The 11,493-nt window shown below is 38.0% G+C and overlaps 2 protein-coding genes across 2 annotated transcripts; both read right to left on the bottom strand.

The window, feature by feature from the left end:
* Positions 1–95: 95 nt before the first annotated feature.
* Positions 96–3,181, bottom strand: LOC123875161 (NADH dehydrogenase [ubiquinone] 1 alpha subcomplex subunit 11-like). The gene is made up of 5 exons (XM_045920848.1): positions 2,997–3,181; positions 1,837–1,940; positions 1,512–1,621; positions 910–1,119; positions 96–212 (listed from the first exon to the last, which is right to left on the bottom strand). Exons 1-5 carry the CDS (start codon positions 3,117–3,119, stop codon positions 181–183), a joined length of 579 nt encoding a protein of 192 aa, XP_045776804.1. The 5' UTR covers positions 3,120–3,181; the 3' UTR covers positions 96–180.
* Positions 3,182–3,979: 798 nt separating this feature from the next.
* LOC123875162 lies at positions 3,980–9,319 on the bottom strand. The gene is made up of 6 exons (XM_045920849.1): positions 9,088–9,319; positions 8,376–8,462; positions 7,239–7,340; positions 6,384–6,501; positions 5,602–5,769; positions 3,980–4,218 (listed from the first exon to the last, which is right to left on the bottom strand). The coding sequence occupies exons 1-6, from the start codon at positions 9,100–9,102 to the stop codon at positions 4,151–4,153; spliced, it is 558 nt and encodes a 185-aa protein (XP_045776805.1). The 5' UTR covers positions 9,103–9,319; the 3' UTR covers positions 3,980–4,150.
* Positions 9,320–11,493: the final 2,174 nt, after the last annotated feature.

The following is an 11,493-nucleotide window of genomic DNA, read 5'->3' as shown; positions in this document are numbered from 1 at the left end:
TACGCAAGTTGAGAGCGCACCAGTGTATTTAGGCCAATAGTGATTGTCTTCTTGCTTACTATTTTATTTCTGTTACTTACAAATAAGAAATAACAGAGTTAAATTAATATTATTTATTTGCCAATTTAAACATAATATCTTTATAATATAGTTTAATCGGTTTTAATCGAAACAAAATATTCATTTGGTTACGCCGCATGTGTGTATTAATTCTGAAAAGGACAAAATACAAAGTTAGAAACATTTTTATTTGTATACACACAGTCTAAAACTTTAAAATCTCTGTATGTAGGGTAGGTAGTGTACTGTCAGTTTTAGGTGAAAAACTGTGGGGCGAATGTGTTGTTGCCTATACCTACTGTGCTTTCATGCTGTGCAGGAATGGAGAAGTTGGCTGACGATCCATTCACACGGCAGGATAAACACCTGCTGTCGTATCACCAAAAGAATCTAGTTACCACTGCTGGTTTGGAATGCCTTTCCAACCGAGAAGAAACAGCAAGAAACTCGGCGGCAGCTCTTTTCAGCCGACTACGGCGAAGCCCGTTTTTATGTCCGTTCCTAAGTCCGCTTATAACGGCTTAACCAATTTTGATAAATGATATGTCATTATTTAATATTCAAATTAGGTAGGTATATATGAGTAGGTACTCGTATATTGCAGTCCCGCGCATAACTGGAGCAAATCAAATCCACGCTTTTTCACGTAATTTATTTACATACCTTATACAATCGATAATAAATAATCATCGATTGTATAATAGGTATGCTTTTTTAGGAGCATACCTACTTGTAATAGGTTATTTAAACTTGTGTAGAGGCAAGTCTAAATTGTCTGGTATTTTATTATACTCATTCCTACAAATGACTGATGTATGCGAGCATTTAAAGTCCGGAGGTGTTGCTTACTATCTTTTGGATCTGGTACTAAAGTATAATCCGCCCTCCATTTGCCCACACTTCGCATATGCGACGGCGGAGCTGTAGGTAACAGTTCGTAGCCAGAATCTACGGAGTCCTTCTTGACCATGGCTATTATTCCCAAGGCAAGGCCGCCCAGTAAGACAGCGTGGTTTGTGCCTAAGTAGAACCTAAGAATTGGCCCACATGCAAAACCGCCTAAAACAGAAAAATAATAATTTTAAGGCCATCCATCTTAGACTGCATCATCACTTACCACCAGGTGAGATTACTTTGCAGTCAGTTTTATTGTTATTTTAAATGCAAATCGCACTATTTTTTTGAATATGATTGTAATGAGAACTAATTAAACAAATGAGAGAATCATTAATTTAAAGGTAAAAAAAAACTTCGTGAAGAAATCTGCATGCCTAAGTTCTCCATAATGTTCTCAAAGGTGTGTGAAGCCTGCCAATCCGCACTTAGCCAGCAGCGCGGTGGGCTATGTCCAAACCCTTCTCATTGTGAGAAGAGACCCGTACTCAGTAGTGAGCCGGCAACGTGTTGATCATGATGATGATGAGATAAAAATAATTGCTATTCGTGGTTACCTATGAAGTAGTTCAGCAAATCATCCTTCTCACGCATACGCAGAACAGTATTGGTCACTCCAGCAAAAGTGGCACCCATCAGCGTCAGTGGTATCGTGTGATAGGCGTAACTTGAAAAAGTAGGTAATTATTTTTAGGGTTCCGTACCCGAATCGTGCCAAAGAGAACCTATTACTAAGACTCCGCTGTCCGTCTGTCCATCTGTCTGTTAGCGGGCTGTATCTCGTGAACCGTAATAGGCAGAGTTGAAATTTTCACAGAATATGTATTTCTATTGCCGCTATAACATCATATAGTAAAAAAAACCTGTAACTTATATGCATACCGTCTCATTATTGGCCCAAAACCAATAGCATGTGAATACATTAGTACATCATAAGTGGACATTATAAGGCCTGCCATTGCCCCATACCGTGATGTAACGAGAACCTAGAAGAGCGAACACAAATTACTTATTACAAGTACTTAGTGAAATTGATGAAACTTAAGCTGAAATTTAAATAGAGCGTAGGTATATATTTATATATAAACTTTTTGTTTGTTTCCTGTTGATTTGTTTTTGGCATATCTACTTAAATCTTAGGTAGTTAAGCCTCGATAGCTCAACGGTTGAGGAGCGGACTGAATTCTGAAAGGTCGGCAGTTCAAACCCCACCCGTTGCACTATTGTCGTACCCACTCTTAGCATAAGCTTTACGCTTAATTGGAGGGGAAAGGGGAGTATTCGTCATGATAAGCATGGCTGATATTGTTAAAAAAAACCTTGTAGTCCTGAACAAGGCAAAGTAAGTAGTATTACTCTAGTATGTTCACTGGATATCGGCTGTAAAAGCAAGTGCTGGCAGCGAGGCGGTCGCTATAGATATATCTATCTCCTATAATCTATTTTTCCACAACTAAGTTAAAAGATAACCAAGTCGCAAAACGCAATAAGTTTCTTCCGGCGCTTTATGGCCCGTTTCTACGGCAACATCCTGCGTAGATACGGCAACCATTGTGCTTATTGCAAGAGCTTTCATAATATGAGCATCCTATTTGTTGGATCCCGCTATTAGGATGCTCGTTGAACACTAGTACATACAAGTCTAACGCTTCAGTCCCGTTTACGGGATCCTAGCACCGCTCCTCTCAGAACAGGATGTTGCCGTTGGAATGGGCTTAGAAGTTCTAAAGTTTGGTTTTACAGTCATTTATCTTTGAGGTCAGCTAGGTAAAAAAAAGATTGTAGGAAGGTCTATAACGTCATCATTGTCGTCAACCGATAGACGTTCATTGCTGGACATAGGTCCCTTGTAGAGAGTTCCATAAGCCACGGGGTCTTACGCCGCTTGAATCCAGCGGCTCCCAGCGACTCGTTTGATGTCGTCCGTCCACCTAGTAGAGAGGTCTCCAATGCTGCGCTTATCGATATAATATTACATATATTGCCTAGTAATTTATTCAATGAAATTTTGGTCTTAAAAACTTGTACACAAGTACTTGTACCTTTTTAAAAACATCGCATCCGTCCGGAGTATCATAGTATTTATAATAATTAAGTTGATTCGGACGTTTTGGGGTTTCTTGGCATCCACACGACTTCGTAGCGTGTTTATCTTTACACGGCATTATTTATACATTTATATCATGGAACAAATCTGAAAGCATGAGCAACTTCTCCCTAAATATCAAAAAAATGGCATTAGTGATATTTTTTTGATTGTCAAAAAAAAAAACACTGGAATTGACATTATCATAGTTACAAGTATGCTGGAAGAGGTGTGCCACAAAAATCCGACTGTATCCGAGTGTATCAGGAATTAAAATTAACATTTTGGGTCAAATGGTCTTCGTGTTGGTATTGACAATTTCTTCAAAGATAACATTTAGTTGCGAGTGTTTTATTTTTTATTATATTACGATCACTGCTGCTTTCCACATAGCGAAAATCAAATTGTTTCGGCAATCGCAGGTCCAGCGTACTTACCGCTCTTTGGATTTACGACTTAAATGGCCTCCTGTAGATATTTATTTTTTCTTTTAATTTTAACTTGGAATTTTAGGTAGAAACTCCTTATCATTTATTAACCCCCGACCCAAAAAGAGGGGTGTTATAAGTTTGACGTGTGTATCTGTGTATCTGTCTGTGGCATCGGAGCGCCTAAGCGAATGAACCAATTTTAATTTAGTTTTTTTTATCTACCTATCGTAATGCAACAACCCTCAGGTGGCTCTTTCAAAATCAATGTAATAACCCCTCAAAACAATGAGATATAAAATAATCAAAATATTCATACACTTATCTATTATTTATTTAATTTAAGTAATGTCACGTTACAATTTTTAAATCATTATTTCCTAACTTAATTTTAAATCACAGCACTTGTTCAAAATTTTGTAACTCTCAAACCTCTCAAAATAAACTCATCTACTGTAGATACTTGCTTACATTCAGCCCGTATCTACCTATCTAAAGCAATTTTTTAAAAAAATCAAATTCATAATTTATATAAGCTCTAATACCAGCCATAAATATTGTTAAACCTGATAATAACAATAATAGGTAATTATATGCACCTATGTTTACCGTTTTTTTTTTGTGCATGAAGGTATATTCAATACACCTACTACTGTATTGCATTCAAACTGGACTACTTAATTTAAAACCTAATTAAGTTTTGTGATTCTTCGTCGTCGTCATCGTCATTTGAAAATTTCCCATTGGAGTCTGAAAAAGAAGAAACTGAATAAAAAAAAAAAAATTGGATTGGACACAGTAATTAATACCTAAACTTAATTATAATGATGATCTTTTCTAGCTCACTGGACTCTGGAGTGACCGCCGTAAAGAGGGTTAGGAAGATAGTGGTTATGTATGACTGTGTGTGCTGGGCGCTGGCACGTTGAGATACTTAGTAAATCTAAACAGTGTTCCTACCTAGGTACTTTGAGTTTGCTCAGACTTTACAGACAGCGCTGTAGTCTTATAAGTAGGAGATCCCCAGCAGGGGTGATCTAGAAATTTATACTTAACTCGCGGGCATCCTCTATGCCCGCGACTTCGTTAGCGTAGATTTAGGTTTTTAAAGATCCCGTGGGAACTGTTTGATTTTCCGGGATAAAAAGTCCTTCCACGGGATGTAAGCTAACTCTGTAAGTACCAAATTTCGTCACAATCGGTTAAACTGTTGGGCCGTGAAAAGCAGACAGACAGACAGACAGACACACTTTCGCATTTATAATATTAGTCGATATTGATTTCTAAATTGTCTCTGGTCTGGTAAGAGGTACAATGCCCTATGATACCGATATGGGGTATGAGTTTGATAAAAATGCCATCGATTTGATAAAATCGCCAAGGTCTGCACTAATTCGAACCGCTAGGATTTGAAACGCCCTTCCAGCATCAATTTTCCCCTCCAATTATTATAACATGGGTACCTTCAAGTCAAGAGTGAATAGGCATCCTCGAGGCAAGCGCATTCCATCTTAGGCTGCATCATCACTTGCCACCAGGTCTGATTGGAGCTAAGTGCTCGTCTATAAATTTAAAAAAAAAAAACGTTTCTAAGTTAGTTTCATTTCCCGTAGTCAAGGCCTAATTTGTAATGGAATAATAAGAGACATAAATCTTTCTCGTTCTCTGAGCAAAGTCAAAATATGCTCTCTCTATAGGTATAGCTAGATCTCGGACTGTCGGTCTTTTCAAGGTTTCCTTGTAGGTAGACGGACTAGATGGGTGGAAATGTTCACGGTTCCGCCCATCTGATATGATATGATGGCAGCAGCAGATTATGTATCTAACAGAGCCCCGATAGCTCAACGCTTGAGGAGCGGCCTGAATTCCGAACGGTCGGCGGCGGTTCGAACCCCACCCGTTGCACTAATGTCGTAGCCACTCCTGGCACAAGCTTTACGTTTAATTGGAGGGGAAAGGGGAGCATTAGTCATGATTAGCATGGCTAATATTCTTAAAAAAAAAATCCTGCCTACTACCCTGTAATTTAGTACGGACCTCTTACGTACTTAGGTACCTATTAAATTATTTTGAAAGGTAGGTAGGTACCTAAATAGATTTAAGTACTCTGCTCTATATCCTTGTTTTGTTTACCTGTGTCACTATCCAAAGGACTTTCCGCTTTTAATTTCAAAACTTTAGTGGATTTCTCTCTTTTATTAGATTTTCCCTTTCTTTTGCCGCCCTTGGCGTGTTTTTGATAATTTCCAAGACTATATTGACTGTCTTCCCAATTTGATAGACGCTGTTCTAAAGCTTCAACTGAAATATATTATCAAAGAATTATCATCGTAGCTATGTTAATCCTATGAATTAAACAAGTGTAAATTAAAAATTTATAACACCCCCGACAAGTGAAGGTTACAGTAACTAGAAAAGAGCTGATAACTTTCAAACGGCTGAACCGATTTTCTTGGATTGTAGCTAAGAACACTCGCGATCAAGCCATCTTTCAAACAAAAAAACTAAATTAAAATCGGTTCATTAGTTTAGGAGCTACGATGGCACAGACAGATACACAGATACACACGTCAAACTTATAACACCCCTCTTTTTTGATTCGGGGGTTAAAAAAACTATTTATAATACATGCCAGTTAAACAGGTTTTCTACTGTTCAATATTCGAGAATCGAGATGTTCGATATTCTATTAGGTACATAACTTTGTAGGTAGTGAATTTTTCTTAGATCACTGGTCAATTTTACACATGTCTAGTGGATAAAAATAAAATAAAATAAAAAATAAATACTGTAATAAAATAACCGAACATAATAAGAAAAACTCTTAGCAGGGCTTTTGTTTCTACTCTTTAGCTAACCTGCGCAAACCTTCAACCGTTGGAATTAACTATAGGTGCGAGCCTGTAGCTACCTACCTTGCCATGTTAATTTTTCGTTAGTCCGTTTCAGTTCTTCGATTTCACTCGAAGATTCGTTTTCAGCGGCCCTCTTAAGGTGATTAATTACCGTGGCCAGTAAGTTGGAGTGGTTAAGCTGAAAATGGAGAATAGGCAATTAGGTATCATAGACGTCCTCTACAACTGGTTTGGAATGCCTTTTCTTCTGGAGTCCGTGTTAAGTACCTGCCACGTATAACTTAAGTTCCTTTTGGGCAATAAGTGAATAGGCATCTTTTAGGCAAGCGCGATCCAACTTAAACTTTTTAAGTGCTTTCTTGTCGTCAAGCGTAACCCTATCATATAATTAAAAAAAAACCGATTTTGTGCTCCGACTCAACAATTTTCGTTGAACACGTCGCAGAACATAACGCAGTTTTTTATTGGTACATCTGTACTAATATTATAAATGCGAAAGTGTGTCTGTCTGTCTGTCTGTCTGCTACGTTTTCACGGCCCAACCGCTGAACCGATTTTGATGAAATTTGGTACAGACATGGGCTACATCCCGGGGAAGGACATAGGCTATTTTTATCCCGGAAAAACAAACAGTTCCCGCGGGATTCCTAAATACTTATCCGCTTGATCGATTCGTATGAAATTTGGTACCGAGGTAGCTTGCATCCCTGTAATTGACATAGGCAACTTTTCATCCCGGAAAATCAAACAATTCCCACGGAATCTTTAAAAACCTAAATCCACGCGGACGAAGTCGCGGGCATCCTCTAGTATAATATAGATGCGACTTTAGAATAGGTAAGAAATAAAGAGCTTTGTTGCTAGGTTAAAATATGGCGAAGTGAAGTAAGTAGATGGATATCAAAAGGTACTCACTCTACGGTCACATTTCGCAGCATGAGCTAACTCAGCCATGGCTTCCGATGTTTCGTAACGTCTTTCTCTTTCATACTGAGCGTTTCTGGCTCTCCGCTCATTCTACAAATAATAAAATATATCATCATCATCATCTTGATCAACCCATTGAGTCTGAAGAGACTCTGATGCACATATTTTGCTAATGCCCTGCTTAAACGCAGCATCCACCTATGGAAACAAATTGTACTCCCTAAGGAAACTACTCTAATATCAGCCAGGTAAGTGCTGCTATACCTGGTGGCCATAAGTATTGGCACGGAACTTTAAAATTGGTGGCGATCACAATGGATCGGAGGCTGGAGAGATCGGTCAGACAGGTTATTCAAGCACCTTCACAGTCCAAAGAAGAAAAAAAAACCGCCCAAGTGCAAGTCGGACTCGCGCACCGAGGGTTCCGTACTCGGGTATTTTTTTCGACATTTTGCACGATAAATCAAAAACTATTGTGCATAAAAATAAATAAAAACCTGTTTTAGAATATACAGGTAAAGCCCTTTTATATGATACCCCAGGTATCTTACTTTGAAAATTGAAACACATTTTAATTTTTTTTATAATGATCTAACCACAAATTCACGGTTTTCGGATCTATTCCTTTACTTGTGCTATAAGACCTACCTACATGCCTATGATTCTAGGTCAACGGGAAGATCCCTATAGGTTTTCTTGACAGACACGGAAGACGGACGGACGGACCGACGGACGGACGGACGGACGGACGGACCGACGGACGGACGAACGGACGGACGGACGGACAGACAGACAGACAGACAGCAAAGTGATCCTGTAAGGGTTCCTTTTTTCCTTTTGAGGTACGGAACCCTTAAAAGAAGAAGAAGAACCACTACAGAGCACGGGTCTCCTCTCACTATGAGAAGATTGTAGGCTAAAGTCCTGTGTAGTGTAGGCTAAAAGTGTGGATTGGCAGACTTAAAACAAATTCGAGAATATTATGGAGAACTCTCAGGCATGCAAATTTCCTCACACACAATTGATTAATTGCTTAGAACGCGTATAACTAGATAGAACTAAATGGATACTTAGCATTAAGTTAGGTATACATACATACCTACCTACTCAGACGGGTGAACTTACAAGTGAAAGAGGAACTCGATGTTTTCCAATAGGCCGTCCGCGTCTTCTGCTTGGAGCGTCGTCGGAGACTTCGCTTGAACTTGGTGTCTATGCCAAAGAGAGGTAAAAATTAGAAAAAAATTATTTAGGTAATGTCAGTGTTGAAAACCGAGTAAGTTTTATCAAATTTTTACTAAATTTGAAATTGGGAAAGCCGTCCCTGTTCCCAAAGCAAGGAAAATATTTAAAAAACCATTGATAGGCCATGCACTCATATATACTCAAGTTTACCTGCGCAAATACTATATAATTACGTACCTATTTAGTGCTAAATGTAGTTATAAGATGCAGTCACATTTATGCTGTATCTATTAACAGTATATCGTGATATTAATGTACATATGGAATGGCCTTATTATTAAAAGAATCAGTGATTTTAAGATTTTTTTACTAAGCAACACAACATACAAGGGGACAGCGTGACACTCCACAAGATGGCGGCGTTAGTTCCAATTTTGGCCACGCGCCAAAAGATCCTTGTCGCACTGTACGATCAATTTGCTGCCTGTCAATGTCGTCCATAAACCCATGGACGTATGAGATCTATCGTGCTGTACTATACTTACTATCTATATATCGGTGCATAAACCTTTCATAAACATTACCCTCCTATCCATATCATTTCCACTGATATCTAAAATGGTGAAAAGATGTTTTAGCATCTTTAACTTACCCTGTCAGATTCCATTGCTCATTGAAGTTTCTAAACAAACAAAACAGTTCAAAAAGAACGGATAAACAACAATTTCTTCTTTCTCACTATGTAAATGTTTTTTAACCAACAAAAATTAATTTAAAACGATTCTATCTAACTGGCTAGTGGTTGAAGCACTCAATTAACGCAACTAGTTTGGCAAAACTCAAGTAATGTACTACCTACTAGTTGAATGAGTACCTAAACTTGAGTCTGGTACCCCCACCCACAGGGTTGTGAGGATTAGTCTTTGTAAGGACTTTATTTTTTACCTGAGTCTTATTAAAACAAAGAATTGGTTAAGAACAACGTTGTAAAATAGATCTTGTGACTGGTTTGTTTAAATACTTTCCTATAATGCTGATAAGTAATCCCTACCAACCACATTCTGCAGTATAACCGAAGCGTTTGGGATTTTCAAATTCTAATACAAGTAAGCCCTTGACTACGATCTTATTTAGTGGTAAGTGATGATGTAGTCTAAGATGGAAACGGGCTAACTTGGAAGTAGTATGGCAGTTTCATTAAACCTATACCCCTGGTTTCTACGCGTCATCGTACGCGAAAGCTAAATCGCTTGGCGGTACGGCTTAGCCGGCAGGGTGGTAACTAGCCACGGCCGAAGCCTCCCACCAGACCAAATTACCTACGGATCTATTTTGATTTTACATTTTTTTTTAACTTGAAATCCATACTTCCATACTTATCCATACTAATATTATAAATGCGAAAGTGTGTCTGTCTGTCTGTCTGTCTGTCTGCTACCTTTTCACGGCCCAACAGTTTAACCGATTTAGATGAAATTTGGTACATGGTTAGCTTATATATCCCGGGGACGGACATAGGCTACTTTTTATCCCGAAAAATCAAATAGTTCTCACGGGATCTTTAAAACCTAAATCCACGAAGTCGCGGGCATCCTCTAGTATTTAAATATAAGCAAGAAAAAGCTTAGTACTATGCATACCTACTATAATACTTTCAGCAGCCCGAGTGCAATCAGTGCGACAAAGAATTTTCGCGGCTTTTGCAACGCTTTGCCATTTACAAAACCCGCGTAAAAGGGTTGTCACATCGATTATGCTCGCGCTGGAGTACCTATACATACAACAAAGTATTTATCTATAGATAGACATGACGTAGACTGTTAAATATGAAAATCTTTCACATTGAAAATATGTATATAATTTATTTCAATATTTTTCTATGAATAATAGGGGATATATGGCTTGATTTATACGAGATGTACCAACCAATAGAGAAGTTGTTTTCTTTGATCGAATGTTGGCTCGTTAAGAGAGGAAGAGCTGCACGCTACAGTTAGCTAGGTTCAAGGTATGAGATATAAACCGTTTTGTATCGGGTGGTCTTACGTGGTCTTACGTTCTATAGTTAGGTACTACAGGGTGCACTTAAAGCTAATAATAATTTATCATCAGATGAGCTCTCTTGGTCACGTGACTCGAGAAGTATGCTTGCGGGCGCCCCTTCGAAGGCACTTGCATACCTCTTATCTCTTAAAATATGTGAGAGAGACAAAGAGAGATAAGAGTTTAGGCAATAGAGAGGTATTTATTAAATTTTAGGCCGCAGTGCTGTGCGAGCTGAATATCACTTTATTATTGTGTCCTAACAAGAATAAGTCGTAAAACATCTTTGCTGTCTGTTAGTCTATGATTATCTATACTTAGCTGCAGCAAATTCAGTCCGTGATTTAATAAATTTATTACAAACAATGCATTTAAATAGTATATACAGGCAAATACATCATACGCAACATAATCGCAATATAAATAGATGTGGGTAAACTCGGGTGTAAAAGCTAAGTAACTGACCTTGATAAAATAGGCAAATATAATTTCCAAAGCTTCACCGTCGATTAGCGGACTGAAATCTGAAAAGGTAACAGTTAGAACCAGTGCAGTGGTTCAAAGTTCAAACCTCGTTCGTTGCAGTTTTTTTTACTCTTATTAAAAAAATAAACAAAAGTATATATAGAGCTAGCCTCTTGCCATGTTAATTGGGGTCGCCGGTCGGCTCAAAAAAATAAACAAAAGAAAAATGAAAAATACTAATAAGTGTATTTTTGAAATCGCTGTATGTTTATAAATTGCACAATGGAATGCGCCATATAGAAAATGTTTTCGTGAAAGGTGTATTCCTAACAAGCACTCGTATACCTATTCGTTTCATTTTTCTATCGACAGCAGGTATGTAAGTATCTGTACTTTAGCGTTTATTTATGATATTTGCTGAGGAAACTTTTCTTTATTTAAATATTGCGTTTTGTAAAGGTAATATGTATTTAAATGAAGAAAATCTTTAAAACGAGATTTTAAGCGCCATTGGTACGGTTTTTTGTGGTGTTTATGCACAACGAAGCAA

The sequence above is a fragment of the Maniola jurtina genome, chromosome 19 (genome assembly GCF_905333055.1).
Source record: "Maniola jurtina chromosome 19, ilManJurt1.1, whole genome shotgun sequence".
NCBI classification, from domain to species: Eukaryota; Metazoa; Arthropoda; class Insecta; order Lepidoptera; family Nymphalidae; genus Maniola; species Maniola jurtina.
This window is presented reverse-complemented; position numbering and strand designations above follow the sequence as displayed.